The following is a 20,901-nucleotide window of genomic DNA, read 5'->3' as shown; positions in this document are numbered from 1 at the left end:
TTACAATTGTCTTCTACGAGTTTTCATATTTTGAAATCGTTGCATCATAGTCTCATTATCAATGCTACAAGCTACATCTTATTCATATTAATAAAATTATTAATTATTATTGTTTAGTTGTTTTATTAATTTGTTTGTCTTTTAATTGGTTAATTAGATTATTAATTATTGCTTTACCCAATTACACTGCTTTAATGATTAAATTATTAATTATTAATTTAGCATATTGCTCACATAAAATTATTAGACTGATTTTCCCAATTACCCGGCCTCATGTGCCCATCAGCCCATCCACCCCACCCCACTCAACAGACAAGCCTGCCTGATGCCCCCAATCACAAGAGCCAGCTGCCAATAAAAAAATTTCACAATCACAAATCTTAATAACATTACACTAAAACACAATTAATATCTCACCAACTGATCAGCACCAACACCAATACCAACACACAGTCACACGCCAACCAACGGATAAAAATCATGAGTCATGAGATAAAGCCAAATTCAAACCAAATTCAAAAAGTCAAAATATGGGCAAAATATTAATAAACTCAACCAATCACAGTTCAGTTACTTTCTTAAAGAAGAAAGAGAGACATAGAGACACAAACTCACTCATTATTTCATTTCGTTTTTTCATTTCAGATTTCACATAGAGAGAGAGAGACTGAGAGACTGAAAGAGTCATAGAGAAAAAGAGAGAGAAATACCTGTGCGATGCCGACGCGATGTGCGAGCGATCTCTGATGAGGACGAGTGATCTGATCTCCGACGAGCATTTGGACTGCGACTGGACCGACAAGCGTTTGACTTTGGACTGCGATCTGCACTGCGACGAGTGTTTGGACTGCAATGACGACGATGTGCTCTGGACTGCGACTTAGCGACTGGACCGATCTCCGATGAGGGGCGACGCCGTGATGACTTGCTCTGGAGTCTAGACTGCGACTGGACCGATCTAACTTCTAAGGGGAGGCATTGCTCTGTTGCTCTGTTGCTCTGTTTTTAGGTTTGCTTTAGCGGTTTAGCCTTTAGTGATTTCTGATGTTTTTAGGTTTGCTTTAGCTTTAGTGATTTCTAATGTACTGATTTACTGATTTGAGGTTTCTGATTTCTAATGTGCTCTTCTTTTTTTTTTTTGGAGAATCTGTGGGTTTGCTTTCTCTGTAATTTGTTGGGCTTGCCGTGGTCTGTAATTTGTTGGGCTTGCCATAGGCTTGATGTTGGGCTTGCCGAGTTGCCGTCCGTTGTTTTGGTCTGTTACAATTTTTTTTTTTTTTTTTTTTTTCAGATTTTAGTTGAATTTTTTTTTTGGTTTTTTTTTTCTTGAATTTAGAACAAATAATTTTTTTTTTTAATTTGAGGGTGTTCCTCATTTTGATTGAGGGTGTTCCTATTTTTTTTTAAGCCTAAACAAATATTTTTTTTTTAATTATTATATATAAAAAAAATTTTAAGTCAGGGTGTTCCTAGGAACACCCTAACTATAACGTGGCGCCGCCACTGATTGAAATTGTAACTTGGGTAGATCCAGCTTAATTTTTGATCAATCGAAGTTCGGCAAACTTGATTCGTGTTTCAATATTCCATCTAATCACTAGGTTTTTTTGTTTTTTAAGCCTCCGGCATAAAAAGAAACACCTAGGGAACGTAAAAGAAACTTTTGGAGTCTATCTTACTTTAGATTTGAAGGTTTGAGCCTATTGCCCTTAAACTCTACTAATGATCAAAACAATCACACATTGAGCCAATGGTGTTAAAGTTGCTGCTACACCAATTTATTCAAGTGATTGGATCTGAATCTTCAGGTGGATACTTGAAGTCGTGGATGGGAACTGAGAAGGCTTGTGTGAAAACATCTAAATGTCAAAGAAGCCTGAACTTTATTAAGTTTACAAAGAATAGGGTTACTCAGTTTGAAAATTTCTATTTGACAGTGGAGTTGTTTCTTGCCTTGGGCGATTGATTAGGTTAAATCCCTCCAGAGTTTTATTGTGGAAATAATGTATTTCACTGATTTCCTTCGGTCACCATTTTGCATGTGCAATTATTTTTCAATGATTTTATTGTTATTATATGTGTATGGTTGTGACTTAAATCAAGAAGCGTTCATAATTTGACAAAGTAATCACTTGGCTTAAAACTTGGTTTAATACGTAGGGGTCTAAAACCCAACAACCATTAACAATCTTTCAGAATAAACTTTTATCATTTTATTTTGAAATTTAACTTTCTCTTTAATTTTTATAAGTCCATCAAAATGTTGAAACGTAAATATTTATGTGTCAGCTTCTAATTAGTCTAAGTCAATGGTGTGTGTTTAGCTGATCTTTTTTCCCAATTAATTATTTATTTTAGTAATTATAATTGTTTAGAGTTCACTTCTTTTTAAATATAATTGTACCTTTAATGGTTTTAAGCAAAACAAGTAAAGAAGAGAAATTATACCAATCTTTGTTTATTTTAACTCTAAAAAAAACGTCTAAAATTATATATATATATATAGGCCATTTGATTGGGATGATAAAAACGTGAGAAGATAGAAATACTAATAGAAGAAAGACAAAAATTTGAAGGATTAAAAATATTCTAGTTTTTCCTTATAGGTGTTTGGTAGAAGTGATGAAAAAGTGAAATGATAAAAATTGTTATTTGAAAAAATTTACTGTTATATCCTTATTAAGGGGAGGATAAAAAAGATTGGGTAAAATAATAAATTTCAACTTAAACCAAAAAAATAAAATCTCTCTACTTTTTCTCCCAAATTAAAAAAAAAAAAAAAAAACCAAAACAAAACAAAACAAAAAGAGAGAGAAGGTTTTTAGTGGGCCTAAGTGAAAAACTCCAACCTCTTTTTCACCATCCCAAAAAAAAAAAAAATGAACCTCCATTTTTTATCATCTCTTTTTCACCCAACCAAGTAGACCATCAAGTTCATGGACAACGAGAACAAATGATCAATGTTAGCTTATAAGTGCCAAGTTACTTATAAAAAAATTATGAGTGCCAAAATTGATAACTCTTTTTACAGTGGTTCATTTTTTTTCTTTAAGTTATTTATAAAAAATAAAAATAAAAAGCACCCAAAATCAGTGCGGAAGTCTAAGGTCAATTTGATTGTTCTTTAGGGAAAAAAAAAAAAATCTGTATTGTTCTTTTCTTTAAGGAGTAAATGCACTTTTAGCCACTACATTTTGGTTTTTTTTTTTTTTTTTCATTTTGGTCCCTACATTTTAATTTCACCACTTTTAGTCCCTAAATCAATTAACACAAGTTATTTGGTCCTTTCCGTCAGTCAACAGACGAAAATATTTGAGGTAGCTGACGGAAGACTTAAATATTATTGAAAATCCACATCCATGACACATCAGTAATTTCCAAATCTACGTCACCCATCATAGAATCCACGTCAACCTCTAACTTACAAAAATAAATTTATCAATTTTAAAAATTACAAAATTACAATATTATTAGATCCCAAATTATACAAGAATTCAGGTCTTAAACATGAACACAAATCTAGAAAATTCAATCACAAGAACACAAGCCCACTCTCTGTTGATGCCTCTGTACCATTTTGAAAACAAACGCACTGAAACTATATTCATCAAATACATGGCTCACAATACACATTCAAACCCACTCCGTTTCTCTCTCTTCCATCACATTACTCCGTCGTTGACGATGCCCAAGTAGAGAATGATCAAATTGGTCAGGCTCTCTCTTTCATCAAAAGCACCCTAGATGACGACGAACCCACCACAGTCAATCGCTTTCCTTCCTTGTCGTTCACCACCACGAGCCACCGTCAAGGTGGTATACTTGCTCTCTAGTCTCTACTTTTCTTGGACTCACCCACTCAATCTCCCTTCTTCGATCTATGATGGTGTGTGGGCTTGGGTTGTTTGATGGTTAATATATCTGAGCTATGGTTGAAATTGGTTTTAGGGTTTGGTTGTGATGGATCTGGGTTCGGTAGTGGTGGATCTAGGTTTGGTGCTAGTGTTGGACTGTTGGGGTGGTGATAATTCAAATTTGGTGGTGGTGGTGGTGTTAGTTCGGGTTTACTGGTGGTGGATCTGGGTTAGTGGTGGTGAACAATTTTCTCCTAATCTTTAGAAATGGTGATTCAAATTACAGAGAGGACCTATGGCAACACCCATTAGTTGCTGATATTTGAACATAAACACAAGATCACAAACACAAAGAATACAAATCCAAAAATTTTAAGGGCCTGTTTGGTAGGTTAGTTTGAGTAATGTTGTTTGGGTGTTTTTGATATATGTGTGGATGAAAAAAATGTGTTGAAATGTGTGTAAAGTTATTTAAAATGTGAAAATATTTGTTAGAACTAACCCACCAAACAGGGCTTTAAAATTTGAAAAAGAAAGATACGAAGTATAAACACAACACACAAACCGAGAGAGAGAGAGAGAGAGAGAGAGAGAGAGAGAGAGAGAGAGGACAATTATGAATCTGAAAAGTAAAAAAGAAAAAAAAAAGAAAAAAGGAAAGACACCAAGACAAGACATATATCACACGTATCAAGAGAAAGAGATAAGATTTTTTTTTTTTGGCTTATCTTAAAAGAAGTAAAAAATAAAAGATTCGATTCTGGGCTTGTGCTTTATGAATCTAGATTTGTGCTTTATGTTTTTGTATTGACGTATAAATCTGTGATTATCTTTCTTGTTCAAAATGAATTAGATTTAAATTTATGTATTTTATTATTTTTAATTTTGTTTTTTTTTAATTTCGTTAAAATTGATTAATAAATTTTTTTTATTTTTAGAAGCTATATGACATTTTTTTTAAATGCTAATTAAAATTTTTTATTATTTTTTAATTGGCCACGTTAGAATTTGATGTGCCAGCAGTGTACTCAGTTTGCCACCTTAGATATTTCCTTCTGTTGACTGACAGAAATGACTAAAATAACATGCATTAATTGATTTAGGGACTAAGGGTCTGTTTGGATAGAACTTATTGCTGAAAATTGAAAACTGAAAACACTGTAGCAAAATAATTTTTAAAGGGGTAAAAATCACTGTTCATTCCAAAAGTTACTGTTCATTGGCCTAAAATCACTGTTCATGGCCAATGAACAGTAACAAACACGCGTTGAAAAAAAAAAAAAAAAAGCAAAACTTGGACGTGGACGGGCTATCCAAACTAGGGCTGTCCACAGGTCGGTCCGGGTCGGGTTTGTGCCCAACCCGGAACCGACCCGCCGGAATCGGGTGGAGAAAAAACGCACCCGCCGCCGACCCGCCGGAGTAATCGGGTCGGGCGGTTCAGGTCATCAACGGGTGGCGGGCGGGTCGGTCGGAATCATAGATCTGAGAAGACAACGAGTAATCGGTGAAAAAACACACAGTCCGGCGAAGAAACCCAGATTCCGGCGAAATTTTCCAGATACCGGCGAAATTTGTCTTAGATCCGGTGAGATTTCGCAAGATCCGGCGAAAATCTCACCGGATTTGATGAGATTTCGCCAAATCCAGTCAAAATCTCACCAGATCTAAGGAAATATATCGCCGGAATCTGGGTTTTTCGTCGGAATCTGGAAAAAATTCGCCGGATTCTGGAAAAAACTTGCTGGATTCTGGAAATTTCGCCGGGATCTGGAAATATCTCGGTCGGGTCGGTTAAAATCGGTTTCTCAGCCTCAAAACCGCCAACCGACCCGCCGTTTTCGGGTTAAGGAAGCTGAGACCCGCCGCCGACCCGTCACCGACGTCGGGTCGGCCGGTTGTCGGTCCGGATCAGACGGTTTTTGCGGGTGGGTCGGGTCCCGGTTTTGCTTGGACACCCCTAATCCAAACGCCCTCTAAAAGTGGTGAAATTAAAATGTAGGAACCAAAATGAAAAAAAAGTCAAAATGTAGAGATTACAAGTGCATTTACGCCTTTCTTTAATCCTCCATTATACTACTAGATTTTTTATTTTATTTTTAGAAGATATTCTACTACGCTTATGTACTAAAGGGCATTTGCATCATATACATGCTAAAATAGCATAAGGCCCAAAAGTTAGCCAATATAGGATTTTTCTACAGTACTTGTCCAAATTTAGGAGGCACTTTAGCTTATGCATTTCATAATTTTATTCATTTTGTATTTTTGGCAAAAATAGCTTTTTGGTCCCTACATATTGGGTCATTTTTTCATTGTAGTCCACACTTATTTTGAGCTCCTATTTTCGTCCCTAAAAATCAAAAATCATTTTTAATTTAGTTCCTTCTAGCATCTCACTAATGAAAATATCATATGTAATAGACAGAGTGCACTGCTAACATACTAAATGCTAATGTTGCCATTAAAATAATATTTTTAAAAAAATATTTGACATTTAAAAAGTGCCACATCAGAATTTTAATATGAAAACCAGCAACGCTAGAAAAAACAACAAAACAGAACTCTAAGGGTATGTTTGGTAACTGTCTTCGTTTCCTAATTTCGTTTTCTTGTTTTCAAGGGAAAAAGAAAAAAACAAATTTTTTCTGTTTTCAAAATGAAAAACACGTATGGTTAGTTGTTTTGAAAAACACATTTTTCAAAAACAAAATTCAGGAAATTTGTTTGGTAGTTGATAAACTATAATAATTACATTCTAGATAAAGTGTCATAAATGATAGAAGATTTTATGTGTAATCTCGGTCAGGCATAACAAAATCCAATTTCTTTTTTACATAGTATTATACTATTATTTATGACTTTACAAAGATATATATGCAACCAATTCATGAATTCCGGTATATATGTATCAAAAGGAAAAATATTAGAAGCTCGAATGACAATGTTTGTCACTAAATGTTCACTATTTTTTTTCCCAGGAAAGTGATACATCATGCATAGAACTGGAACTGGATCTTATACAAAATTAGCACTCACAATTTCTCAAGGTTAAATAAATAATGGGGTTCTATTTAAACTAAAGGTCCAAACAATAATACTATCAATCAACATCTATAGACAATGAAAGTATGAAACATAAGGCACACTCAATTGCTTTTCCTTATAATAATTGAGTTATTTCATGATGGTTAATTGCTTTGATTTCTGCACAAGGCCCACAATGTAAACTCGGTCAAGTGTAATCTTTATGTGTAACCTGTTTGTACTCTTCATGTAACACTTTTTCAGTCAGTAATATATATTCTATCTTCGGTCTCAAAAAAAAAAAAAAAAACCATTGTAAACAACAACCAACAAACCATTTACACCATATAAGTGTATACCCTGTTCAGCCACTACCAGAATAGGGGGAGAGACTACCATACATTAATAAACAATAACATAGTCCAGTCAAGCCGAGGTTTGTTGCAACTAGCTTCATGTGCAAATATCAACCAAATTTCATTAATTAAAGCATGATCACTATACATAAACGCGTTTAATTGACCATATGTTGTGTAATAATCCATGAACAAAGAAAAAAGGAAAACACCTGTACCTTTGAGAGATTGGGTCCCTAAAATTAGGAAATACTTCCCCAAAATTATGAAGCTCTTCAAAAACGTTGCTTAGAACTGCTTAATCACGCAGCAAAAAAAAAAAAAAAAAAAAAAAAAATATATATATATATATATATATATATATATATATATATATAATTAGGAAAGGAGACTAAGAAAAAAACGAGATAAATAATGGTATAATCCAATGAAGAACAAAAGGAAATCATGAAGGAGAGTCTCGTGAAGGCCAATCACTTACCGTGGTTCTCTCAATCAAGGTTTTCAATTGTGCCTTTGTGAGGAAGTGGAGGCACAGAGGTAGACAGAGGAAGTAGATATAAGGGTTTCTAATACGTGGGATGGAGAGGAAGGCGCTAAAAATTGAGAGACAAAATTGCAAGCACGGGAAAGAGTGAAAAATATGTTAGAAAGAAGAATGTTTTGTTATTCACGTGGTTCGAACCAACGTGCTGGCTCATTAAAGAGTGTAATTCTGAGGACTAGTTCTGTGTTTTCTAAAGCTTTTGAAAACTAAAAAACAAAAACAGCTCAAGACTAGTTTTCAGTTTCCTTCACAATATGGAAATTGAAAATAGTTTTTGATTTTTGCCTAAAATAGGTTACCAAACAAGTGTTTTGCCTTCGGAAACAGAAAATTGTTTTTGAAAACAAAAAACAATTACCAAACATACCCTAAACTTCTGATTTAAAAAAAAATCTAATTAAAAAAAATTCTTTCGATTATTTTTTAATGAAGAATGTGTTCCCAAGAGCATGAATGTTCATGTTCTTCCCCTAAAAATAACATGGTTGGTTGCCCAAAAAATTAATAAAAAAATCAAGATTTTCTTTTCTTTTTCTTTTTTTGCATTTTCTTAGTAACCAAGCCCATCAAATCACCAAAACATTGAAACTCAATAAATTACCAAACCCAACAAATTAAACTAAAATAAAAACCTTCAACAATACACACGTTCATCCAAATTTACAAACCCAAGAAAGAAAACCCAAATGAAAACCAAATAGTAAAAATTCAGCTGATTCTTTCAATTTCTTAATACAAGCCAAACCCATATGAAATCGAAACCAAAACTAAAGATATGAGAATACGAAACTAAAAAGTTGAATCTTCGACCACTGTGACCCCATCTTAACCTCCCTTTCGCAAACACTTACCATCAATTTGTGATTTGTGACCACCACCTCCACCACAACTGATCTCTACCTTTGTTTCACAACACCAACCACCATCAATCTCAAACTCACCTAGAAAATCATCAATCTCAGACTCTCTCTCTCTCTCTCCCCTAGATCAAACCAATCTCAGCCTCTCTTTCTTTCTCTAACCTAGATCAAACTAATCAAACCCAAATCCCAAAACCACTTCAACTCCCACCAATCAAACCTATATCCCAAAACATTAGGGAGAAAAAGAAATGAGAGAGAGAAATACGAAATTGAAAAATGAAAGTGTGAAAGTGAAATCTTAACTCACCGGTGATGTTTTGGCATTGTGTGGTGGTTTGATTTTTTGGGTTTTTGTTCATGTTTAGTTTTGTGTTTGTTTATGAGAGAAAAAAAAACAAATGAAAAAAAAAGTTTTATTTATTAAGAATAAATAAAATTGAAGGAATTATTTTAAATTTAAATGGTAGAGGATGTTGACGCGGCATTTTTTTAATGCCAAATAATTTTTTTAATACTATTTTAATTGATGCATCGTCATTTAGTGTACTAGTGGTGCACTCTGTCTATCAAATAAAATATTTTCGTTAATGAGATGATGGTAGGAATTGAAAACTGTGGGGGAGATGGGTCCAGGAGTGCATATTATATATGCATATTCGGCTGGAGGCCCAATCCGAGGACATTAAGCAGTATGAGGATGGGTAAACATCATACTAAGAGTTTGTGTTAGTTTATAGAGAAGCAAAGTCTGATCGTGATCATCCTAGAAGTTGGTCCGAAGAGGGATATCTCATTGGATTAGCTAAGCAGAGGTCGGAATGTCCCGTAAGACTCTGTTGATAAGGATGTGCAACACAAGGGTATAGGACAAAGGAAAATTAGGAAATATCTAAAGACAAAGCTGTTGCTACTGTATTGAATGCTCTGCAGCTAACTCTTTGGCCGCATTAATGAGGAAGTGATGCTTGAGTAGCAGGATTCAGCCTTATAACTATCTTCAAAAGCTTCAGGAAGGGGTTGATGGGACAAGTATCCTGCCCGGCAATCTGATCCATATGTGGAGAGTAGAGAGAGGAAAAAGGGAAGTACAAAAGGAAGAGGAAAGCCCCAAGATAAGGGGATCGGAGAAAAAAGAGAGAGAAGACTGTAGACTGAATATTTGTAACCTGTCTTTAAGAAAGAAGAAATATAAGAACCAGCTCATTGGCTTGAGTCCGAGGACAATTTTTCATCATACAAATTAGTCTATCATTATCATTTTGTGATCTTGGGCCGCTACCGTTGCTATCTAAACTCATAAGAAACTAGATTTCGAACTCACTCTCTACAAATTTATGTATTGGGCTCTTTGGACCTATACCCTCTCTATAATTGGGCTTAGGTGCAAATTGTGTCTTTACAATTAGCGCCGTCTGTGGGAAATCTTGGTTTTTCATTGAGTTTAATATCCAGCTATGGTAGGTTCAGGTCCTCATCAAACGGAGTCTATGGGGTCCCAACGTTTAGAGCATTCCCTCCATCTTGAGCGAAGTAGGAATCAGGAGGGGAGTGTGCATATTGCCCATACTAGCAGGAGTCAATCACTAAGTGGGAGTCGTGCCTCTCATGTAAAGCGTGCTAGAGCCATGTAGCTGGAGATTGATCGTTTGAAGAGGAAGCTACACCGTGAGCGACGAAAATGAACCCCTTCCACTTCTAACCCCTCTTTTGGCGATGATGGAGATAGCAAATACAGGCCCAGATCAAGGACTCCCCCTAGTGAATCATTTTCGTGTGAAGGGGACAGCTCGCGTGTCCACAGAAGTAAAAGTTTATCTTGAAAAGGCCTGAGAAATGACTGAACAGGGCGTTGAACCAAATTGCTAAATCACCTTTCACGCGTAGAATCGAAGAGGGCACACTTCCTCGGCGGTTCACTCAGCCAACGTTCACCATATACAATGGACGACACAAACCCTGTGGAGCATGTGAGCCACTTCAACCAGAGGATGGCCGTACACTCTAGGAATGAAGCTTTGATATGCAAGATGTTCCCATCCAGCTTGGGACCTGTGGCAATGAGATGGTTTAACGGCTTGGGGGCAGGTTCTATTGATTCTTTTAAGGGACTCACCCAGGCGTTTGGATCCTGCTTTATTACATGCAGCAGGGTTCCTCGGTCTTTGGACTCCTTGTTGTCTATGACTATGCGAGAAGGAGAAACTTTGAAAACATATTCAGACAAATACTGGGAGATGTTCAATGAGATTGATGGAGATTTTAATGATGTGGCCATAAGAACTTTCAAGGTTGGCTAGCCTACCGAGCATGGTTTGAGGAAATCGTTAACAGGGAAACCGGTTAATAATGTACTCCAGCTTATGGATCGCATTGACAAGTATAAGCGGGTCAAGGAGGATCAACAATTAGGTAAAGGCAAGGGGAAGGTGGTCCCTCAGGATAGGAGGGATTTCAGGTCAAACAAGTTCAACAATAATTGTTTTTAGCGTAATTTTTCTAGGCAGAGTTGCTACTGCACCACAAGCAGTTAACTTGTTGTTTCGAGAACCAGTGCATCAAATTTTGGAAAAAAATTAAGAATGAACCCTTTTTCCAGTGGCCAAACAAAATGGGAGGGGATCCCACAAAGCGTAATCAAAGCCTTCATTGTCAGTACCACCAGGAGCGAAGGCATGCTACAGAGGATTGTAGAACTCTGTGGGGCTACTTAGAGCAGTTGGTACGAGGAGGTAAGCTAAAGCAATTCCTATACCATCCCATTGGACAAGGAAGCCAAGCAGGGTCAGGATCTCAGAGGGATACTTCTCCAAAACCTCATCTAGGCACAATTAATGTTGTTCTCGCCATACTGGGAAAAGTTGGTTTTCACCACTCCAGGGTACTATTCGTAGCCCAACCACTTGAGGGGGAATACTACCCTGAACCCAAGAGGAGTAGAATGGAGGGCCAAACAATGTTGAGTTTCTCTGATGATGATAAGGCTGGTACTCTACAACCACATGATGATGCATTGGTGGTTACCCTCAAGATAGGAGGATACGACGTGAAGTGAGTAATGATTGATCAAGGCAGTGGGGCAGAAATTATGTACCTTGATCTGTACAAAGGTTTAGGGCTGAAACTAGGGGATTTAAATAGTTATGATTTACCCTTAGTAGGTTTAGACGGGAAAGTAGTTATACCAATGGGGCAAATCAAACTACCAGTACAAACTGGGTCGGAGAGAGTGGATGTCAACTTCATAGTGGTGGATGCTTTTTCTCCCTATACAGCCATCGTGGCAAGACCTTGGCTTCATGCCATGGGAGCTATCTCCTTTACCCAACATTTGAAGGTAAAATATCTATCTAGTGACCGAGTGGAAGAGTTGAGAGGTAGCTAGCCTATGGCCAGGCAGTGCATGGTGGCTGCCATTAGGCATCAAACGGAGGTGGAGTCATCGGCATCAACTGAGCAAAGTTTGTAGCAATCAAAGGAGCTAGTGTCATCTGGAGTTACGATAGAAGGGGCAGAGTGAGAAGAATTGGAAAAAATTATAATAGATAATGATAAGGAGAAGTATTTTCAGGTCGGATCTCAACTGCCTCCTCAAGAGAAGGAAGAGTTAATGATGTTCCTGAAAGAAAATATTGATGTGTTTGCTTGGAACTCTTATGAGGTTCCCGGGGTGGATCTGAGCTTCATTTGTCATCATCTAAACGTCAACTCGGCTGTAGTACCGAGGAAGCAACCACCTCGGCGTTCATCTAAGGAACATTCCGAGGCTGTCAAAGAAGAGGTGATCAAACTTAAACAGGCTGGAGCTATCAATGAGGTATTTTATCCTGAGTGGTTGGCTAATACAGTGGTAGTGAAAAAGAAGAATGGAAAGTGGAGAGTATGTGTAGACTTCACAGATTTGAACAAGACTTGTCCCAAAGACCCTTTCCCAATGCCACGTATAGATAAATTGGTGGATGCCACTGTTGGGCGTCCTCGGATGAATTTTCTAGATGCTTTTCAAGGTTATCACCAAATACCTTTGGCCTTGGGTGATTAAGAGAAAATAGCCTTCGTCACTCCTATAAGAAATTATTATCATAAGGTAATGCCTTTTGGTTTAAAGAACGCATGGGCTAATTATCAAAGGATGATGATTAGGATGTTTGAGCCACAACTAGGTAAAACTATTGAGGTTTATGTTGATCACATGGTAGTGAAGAGTAAAGTGCCGTCCGAGCATGTGGGAGACCTAGGGAACACCTTTCAGATACTAAGGAAACACAAGCTGCACCTCAATACTTCTAAATGTTCCTTTGGTATGGGATTAGGTAAATTTTTGGGTTATATGGTCACTCATCGTGGAATTGAAGTTAACCCTGAACAAGTTAGAGTAATTAACAGCTTGCAGCCACCTCAAGATCCCAAAGAAGTTCAGAAGTTAATGGGGATGACTGTTGCCTTAAACCGGTTCATCTCTCGGTTTGCGGACAGATGTAGGCCTTTCTTCCAGTTATTGAATAAGTGGAAGGGATTTGAATGGACTGAGAAATGTGCGTTAGCCTTTCAGCAGCTTAAGGAATATCTTTCTTGGCCGCCTATTATGTCTCGACTTGAGGTTGATGAAGTTCTATTCGCCTACATTGTTGTGTCTTGTCATGCCGTTAGTTTGGTGTTGATACGGGTTGATGGTGGTATACAGAGGCTAGTTTATTATTTGAGCAAGTCACTACATGAGGCCGAGGTTTGTTATTTACTGCTGGAAAAAGCTATTCTAGTAGTGGTGCATGCTACGCGTAAGCTTCCCCATTACTTCCAATCCCATACAATTGTTGTTTTGACTCAACTTCCACTTAAATCAATACTTCGAAGCGCCGACTACACGGGAAGAATTGCCAAATGGGGTACCCTCCTGGGAGCTTTTGATATCAAGTATATGCCTCGCACCTCTATTAAAGGCCAAGTCCTTGCCGACTTGGTGGCTAAATTCGCTAAGCCCTCGTTAGAGGAAAATGCCAAGATGTCGGACATGAATGAAAAGCAGTTGGCACAATCTCCCTAAAGGAATCTCTGTTGTGGAAAGTGTACGTAGATGGCGCTGCAAATCAAAGAGGATTGGGGAGTGGAGCTGGTTGTAATCTTCCCGGAGAGGATCATTATTGAGAAATCTTTAAGGTTGAATTTCTCAGCCACAAATAATGAGGCCGAGTATGAAGCTCTCTTGGTAGGGATGACCATGGTTCAAAAAATGGGAGAAAAAATAGTGGAGATGTTCTCGGATTCGAGACTGGTTGTATGCCAGGTAGAAGGGGAACTAGAGGCCAAGGATCCGAGGATGCAGGAGTATTTAAACTAGGTTAGACATTTACAATTAAATTTTGAGTCTTTCATCTTAATGCAAATCCCCAGAAGCAGAAATACCCATGCAGACTCTCTTGCCACATTAGCAACATCCTCGGCATAGAGCTTACCTCGGGTTATCCTGGTGGAAGATTTGTGTAAACCTAATGAGATGAATGGGAATGCAGTCTGTGTTCATCAAACTCTAGTAAGGCCTAGTTGGATGGACTCCATTGTGCTGTTCCTTAAAGAAGATGTCTTACCTAAAGAGAAGTCTAAAGTTGACAAAGTGCGTAGAAAGGCTCCTTGGTTCTGGTTATCTGAGGACCAAAAGATGTACAAACGCTCTTTTTCTGGACCATACCTGCTGTGTATACACCCTGAAGTAACTGAGCTACTACTTGAAGAATTACATGAAGGAATTTGTGGAAGCCACATAGGAGGTAGATCTTTATCTCAGAGAGCACTCACTTAAGGGTATTGGTGGCCAAATATGCAAAGGGAAGCATAAGAGTATGTGAAGAAGTGCGACCAGTGTCAGAGATTTGCTTTAAATATTCATCAACTAGGGGGCGTCCTCAATCCTCTATCCAGTCCTTGGCCTCTTGCTCAATGGGGCTTGGACATTGTGAGACCCTTCCCTAAGGCAATGGGGAATAGGAGATGGCTACTAGTTGGCACAAATTATTTCACCAAGTGGGTTGAAGTTGAGCCACTGTTAAATATCAGGGATTTAGATATTATATTGTAGGGGAGATGGGTCCAAGAGTGCATATTATATATGCATATTGGGCAGGAGGCTTAATCCGAGGACATTAAGTAGTCTGAGGATGGGTAAACATCATACTAAGGGTCTGTGTTAGTTTATAGAGTAGCAAAGTCTGATCGTGATCAACCAAAAAGTTGGTCCAAAGAGGGATATCTCCTCGGATCAGCTAAGCAGAGGTCGGAATGTGTTATCTACCATCTAGAGGCAATGTCCCATGAGACACTATTGATAAGGATGTGCAACATAGGGGTATAGGACAAAGGAAAACCAGAAAATATCTAAAGAAAAAGCTGCTGCCACTGCATTGAATGCTCTGCAGCTAACTCTCTGGCCACATTAATGAGGAAGTGATGCTTGAGTGGCAGGGTTCAGCCTTATATCTATCTTCAAAATCTTCAAGAAGGGGCTAATGGGACAAGTATCCTGTCCAGAAATCTAATCCATACGTGGAGGGTAGAGAGAGGAGAAAATGAAGTATAAAAGGAAGAGGAAAGCCCCAAGATAAGGGGATCGGAGTGTTGATGCTCATTTTGAGAAGCCCAGTAGGGAGAGGACGCCCAACAACGTGGGCAGAAGAGAGCTAGCAATTGGATAAAAATGCCATTAAGCCTAAGCGGCAGGAATAATGGATCATAGGTCCATAAAGCAAATAAATGGATCTTGAGGAAGCAAACGGGTCTAAAAAAGACCCAAAAAGAGAAAAGTAGCAAACCCATGGGCAGTTTATGATGTAGAAAAGTGAGAATGGGCCATAGTAGTCACAGTGGGCCCGAAGTAATGCAAGTAAAGAAAGTAAGGGGTAATGGAGAGTCCATAAGCCCCAAGGATGAAGGATAGAATAATTGGGCCGGGGAAGCTCAAGGAGTTAGTAAAAGCCAGTGGAAAAAGTAGAAAGGGTCAAGGATGCCCAAGGAAAGTAAATGGGCCAAGGATGCCCAAAAGGAAGTAAATGGAACACGGGAGCCTGCAAGTAATGTAGTAAAATGTCCAATGAGCTTATTGGGTTGTAAAAAAGAAATAAGCAGCAAACCCAAAGAGGCTCAGCAGATCTGGGTCAAATGACATCACGATAGGAATAGTAGAATGATGCGGTAGGAAGCAATAGCGAGACCACAAGAATAAAGCAAAAAGAATGGCCTGAAGGAGGAAAGACCCACAATCAGGCAAAGCCCAGCCCCTAAGGGAGCAAGCCATAAAGAAATCAAGAAATGGCCCATGCCATAAGAAGTTAAGGACGAATGGCAGAATGAGCAGGTGGACCTTCAAATCGCGGTAAACGCATAAGCAGCAGGCAGATTTTGGACGAGCATGAAAGTGAGGCACGCGTAAGGCCCAGACACCATCAGCCTGTACCTAGCCAATACAGGAAGTGGTAGGTCATGGGTCAAAGGTAAGAGGGCATGGTTTGGTGGTGGGGAGAGAGAAAAAACCTATTTTAAGGTTCCTACTCAGGTTCTTTTGGGGGAAGTGTCCTACTGGGATGGCATACTGCCCAAAAGAAGTAAGGCTGAATTGGAACCACTAGGTGCATGCCATGAGGGACGGAAAGAGAGAGCACCCATGCCGTGGCAGGTAAGAATGTCATGTCAAGCAAACAAACAAAATAATCCTCTTCGTCTGGTAATGTGGAGTTGCCCAGCCAGTACAGGTAAGTGGTGCTGGCTGGGCGACTGACCAATCAGTAATGGTCGGCAAGGACACCCACACCAAAACAAGACAGTCAAAGGCTAAAATGGTAAAAGCCAGCCGCGGCAGGCATTATATAAAAAACCTTTACTGTGCACAGAAAGGGAGAGGGCAACAGTAACCTTTAGGGAGAGAATCACAATAACTAAGCAAACACCGAGAGATAAAAACGAAGGGAAAAGAAAGAAAGAGCCGGAGAGAATAGGAAAAACAAAAAAGGAGAGAATAAAATGGCAGACATGCACCAGATAGGTTGATTTTCTCTCTCCCTCTCTGACCCATGCTCTCTGCTAAAAGCAAGAGACTTCTCTAGGCACAAGTCATTTAGGCCCGTTCCCTCAAAGCAGTTAATTTCTTCCCGAAGAGATTATTTGCATTGAGGAAATGACTTCCTTCTCGACTTAGACCCCGTAACATAACTTGACACGGCAGACTGATATTTCCCTTTGATTTAATAAGCTCATTATTACCTCTCCCGTATTTTTTTTTGTTACTATTTCATAAAACATGCATTCCTTGTAATGACCCATTATTTACTTTTGTCTAAATAGTAAACGAATCTCTTTTATTATCTGTATTATATTTGCCTGCCATAATTACTATAACAATTTTGCCTGTCACGGGCATGTGATCAAAAGTCTTGGCAAACGGGGCATAGTTTGTGCACAAGCCAGACCAAGGTAGGGTGCAATTGGATCGGTCCTAACTTCCTGATCCAGAACACCTTGGGCCTAGCACGGCAGGAGGCAGTTCAGCCCAATACTACAAAAAGGCCCCACCACATTCACGGAGAAAAAAGAGAGAGAAGACTGTAGACTGAATATTTGTAATCTGTCTTTAAAAAAGAAGAAATATAAGAACCAGCTCCTTGGCTTGAGTCCGAGGACAATTTTTCATCATATAAATTAGTCTATCATTATCATTTTATGATCTTGGACCACTACCGTTACTATCTAAACTCATAAGAAACTAGATTTCGAACCCACTGTCTACAAATTTATTGTATTGGGCTCTTTGGGCCTATACCCTTTCTATAATTGGGCTTAGGTGCAAATTGTGTCCTTACAAAAAAGATTTTTGATTTTTAAATACCATACTAAGAGCTTCAAAAAAAAGTAAGGGTCAAAGAGAAAAATGACCCAAAATATAGGAATCAAAAAATATTTTTTCCTTTATTTTTCTATTGTTTTCTTCTTTCTTAGCAAACTCTGATTCATCTCGCTCTGCAAATTCCAATTCATCTCGCAACCTCTGATTCCCACACTCCATAAACTCTTATTCAACCTGGTACTTGCATCATCGCCAATCCATCATGGTGGATCTCATGCGTGACAACAAGCCAAATGGCAACGTGGGTGAATCAAACAAGGTGGATCTCACGGATGACAATGGTGAACCAAAGGGCCACACACGACAAGACGGAGACGGTGTCGGTTTTCGATGAGTAATTAAAGAGCAGAGTGAGAAGGTGAGCAGTAGTGGTAGGATTGGCTATGGCAAACTAGCATAGAAGAGAGATAGAGAGGAGATAGTTAAAATAATAATTTAATTAAGAAAAAAATAATAATATTTTAACGAAATAGAATACATGACAGAGCATAAAATGTTGTTGTTTTGAAAAATAGCTAGCTAAAATAGAAAAATTAGGCTCTTAATATAAACTAGGGAGAAAATTTTAGATAGACCTTATTGCCTAACTTTCAACCCATGTTACATATTTTTTAGCATACAGTAATAAATTTACAATAAGATTAATGGCACAACAAACTTAGTCCTTTCTTTCATAATGGTTGAGATCATAAGTTAGTAATTGGTACTAAATTTAGTATAATATAAGATTGATGTTGTATTAATAACAATATAATCATCTCAACAAGTTGTGAAATTTGTTTTGTTTGTAACATTATTGATAAATTAGGCAATAATCCTACTGATACAAAAAAAAAAAAAAAATACAATTGCTTTTTATAATTGTGAAGGAGGTGGTATGTTGTGCCTAATATATGACTAGTTGTACTCTATTTTACTGATTGTTGGGCTGTTAAGAAGAGGCACAGTCATAAAAAAGTATCACCTAAACAAAAATTTTAAGATGGATAAGTGAACATACATAGAAAGATTGAATTCAAAATGAGAAAATTTGCCTAAAGATAGGGGTAGCACCTATTGATGAAAAGCCAAGGGAGAGTCACTTGAGATGGTCTGGTCGTGTTTAGAAGAAATTAACTAATACAACGGTAAGAAAGAGTAAGTTGATCCAAATTGAGGGAACAAGGAAGAGAGTCAAAAAATCACATTAGTCGACGTAATAAAAAATGACTTTTCAATTAAGGAAATAAGAGAGAGTATAACTTTAGATAAAATATAATGGCGGAAAAGAGTGTATGTGGCCAACCTTAAATAATATGTTAGGGATTCATAGTGTACTCTAGAATTTTGGGACTAAGTTTTAGTTGTTGTTGTTGTTGCTGTAGTATTAAAATATTCTATTCAGTTAGGATTCTTAATTAAGTCCTGCATTATATATGCCTATGCCTAGTAAAATATTCTGCTCCATTTGTTTCGATGTAAAATATTTTCAAATGTAAAATATTTTACATGTAAAAAATTTTACTGTAAAATATTTGACAGTAAAATATTTTCAAGTGTTTGGAATGACGAAATGCGTGAAAATGCAAACTGCCAACAGCCACCTAAAATGAGCAAAAACCACCAACAACCACCCCAAAATGAGCATAAACCATTAAACCACTCCAAAATCTCTCATTTGAGTACAAAAAAACTTTACTAGTTGAGCTAATTATAACTCATACGTTATTTGCAAATAAGATTAGCGTTAAAATTTTGAGATTCATGTAACCTAACCAAAAAAAAATTCAAAGAGAATCATAATAATTAAACACAGTGCCTACTACTACCTCACATGATTGGACTTAACAGTAACACCACCACTACATGCCCAACAACAGCAACAAAACTCATCCAAAATAGAAATGACACCGTTTTTTTTTTAAAAAAAAAAAAAAACCCCAAACTCAAAGATTTGACTTGAAAAAATTCATTTATAAACCAAAACTCAAAAACCAGTTTCAGTTTCTCTCACACCAGTCTCACTTTCAAATTCTTATTTTCTATTAAAATCCTCAAAATCCTTAGCTCTCTCTCTCTCTAAGAAACAAAAAGCAAGCGAGAAGAAGAAGATAAGGGCATTTTGGTAATTTTTGATTATTTTCATTCATTCATGTTCTTCAACTACAAGAACAACAATAGTCCCGGCGGCGGCTGGTTCTGGATAATGGCTATGGTGGCTCCGATGAACGCGGCGGTGGTTTTCATGGCTCTCGTCACCGCTGTAGTTTTCACTGCTCGAAGGTAAATTAAATGCTTTACTATTTGGTGCACAATTAAAAAATCATAGTCGCCTTGGTCACCTCCCATCGTCGGATCTGTCTCCCTTCTCCGTGAGATGGGTATGAGAGAAGGGAGACAGATCCGACGATGGGAGGTGCTGACGGAAGCTAGAGTTGGCCGATGGTGCCTCAGACCTTGGAGCCGGTGATTTGTGGGAGAGGGGACCAGAGGTGGCTGGGTTTTTGGAGAGAAATTTGATCCGGGAGAGTTTGAGCTTCAAGTGACTGTAGGAGTGCTCTAGGGGGATGAGTATCGGGGTGTGAGGGAGTAACAAATGTAAAATGTTTTACCAAACATTTAAGTGTAACATATTTTACATAAATTTGCTTAGGATGATTTAGTTGACTGAAAATATTTTACTTTTGACCAAATATTTTACTGCAAAACAAATACTATAAAATTGGAAAATATTTTCCTGAAAATATTTTACATTGAAACAAACAGAGCGTAATGTGTGTCTTTACACATTGTGGTTGTGCGGCTTGTGCCAAAAGGCTGGACGCAAGTGTTACGTGTGGTATGATGTGCAGCATGTGCTTTTTTTTTTTTTTTTTTTTTTTCTGTGCTGTGCACCAAAACTACATTAAAATTATTAGGATAAAATACAATTAACACCTTTAAAGTTTGGATTAATACCAATCAAGTTCAAAACTTTTCAAAATTAACTAACTTGGTCCCTAATCACCGTGAAAGAGAGAGAGAGAGAGAGAAAAAAACATGAGTAACAATTTAAAGTCTAAGTTGAGATTAGGGACCAAGCTTGTCAGTTTTGAAAAATCTTGGACTTAACTAGCATTAGTTCAAACCTCATGAGTGTTAACAATATTTAACCCCAATTATTAATATTGATTGCTTGAAATGAAACTTTTATGCCTAACGTTTCAAAAAGACTAGAAAAACGACTCCAATTAATTAAAACTCCTAAAGAAGTTTCATCTTTTATCAAATTATTTTTAAATAACATAATTTCTTGTTTTAATAATAAAAATTAATTCTTACACAGCGTGCTTGCGATATATGGCTCAAGTAAGTTTTACCCACCGTTCGACATGCTTTTCCATTTGGCACA

At 37.6% G+C, this 20,901-nt stretch overlaps 1 protein-coding gene across 1 annotated transcript; it reads left to right on the top strand.

Moving 5' to 3' along the window:
- Positions 1 to 10,587: 10,587 nt before the first annotated feature.
- On the top strand, positions 10,588 to 11,699 carry LOC142606086 (uncharacterized). The gene is made up of 2 exons (XM_075777487.1): positions 10,588 to 10,935; positions 11,148 to 11,699. The coding sequence occupies exons 1-2, from the start codon at positions 10,588 to 10,590 to the stop codon at positions 11,697 to 11,699; spliced, it is 900 nt and encodes a 299-aa protein (XP_075633602.1).
- Positions 11,700 to 20,901: the final 9,202 nt, after the last annotated feature.

The sequence above is a fragment of the Castanea sativa genome, chromosome 8 (assembly GCF_040712315.1).
Source record: "Castanea sativa cultivar Marrone di Chiusa Pesio chromosome 8, ASM4071231v1".
In the NCBI taxonomy this organism is placed as follows: domain Eukaryota; kingdom Viridiplantae; phylum Streptophyta; class Magnoliopsida; order Fagales; family Fagaceae; genus Castanea; species Castanea sativa.
This window is presented reverse-complemented; position numbering and strand designations above follow the sequence as displayed.

What these genes read in the sequence shown, in the direction of transcription:
- LOC142606086 (XM_075777487.1), top strand. Translation starts at nt 10,588, where the DNA reads ATGGACGACACAAACCCTGTGGAGCATGTGAGCCACTTCAACCAGAGG. An exon ending in TGGCCATAAGAACTTTCAAG is followed by an intron (nt 10,936 to 11,147) that starts GTTGGCTAGCCT and finishes TAATTTTTCTAG; the next exon opens with GCAGAGTTGCTACTGCACCA.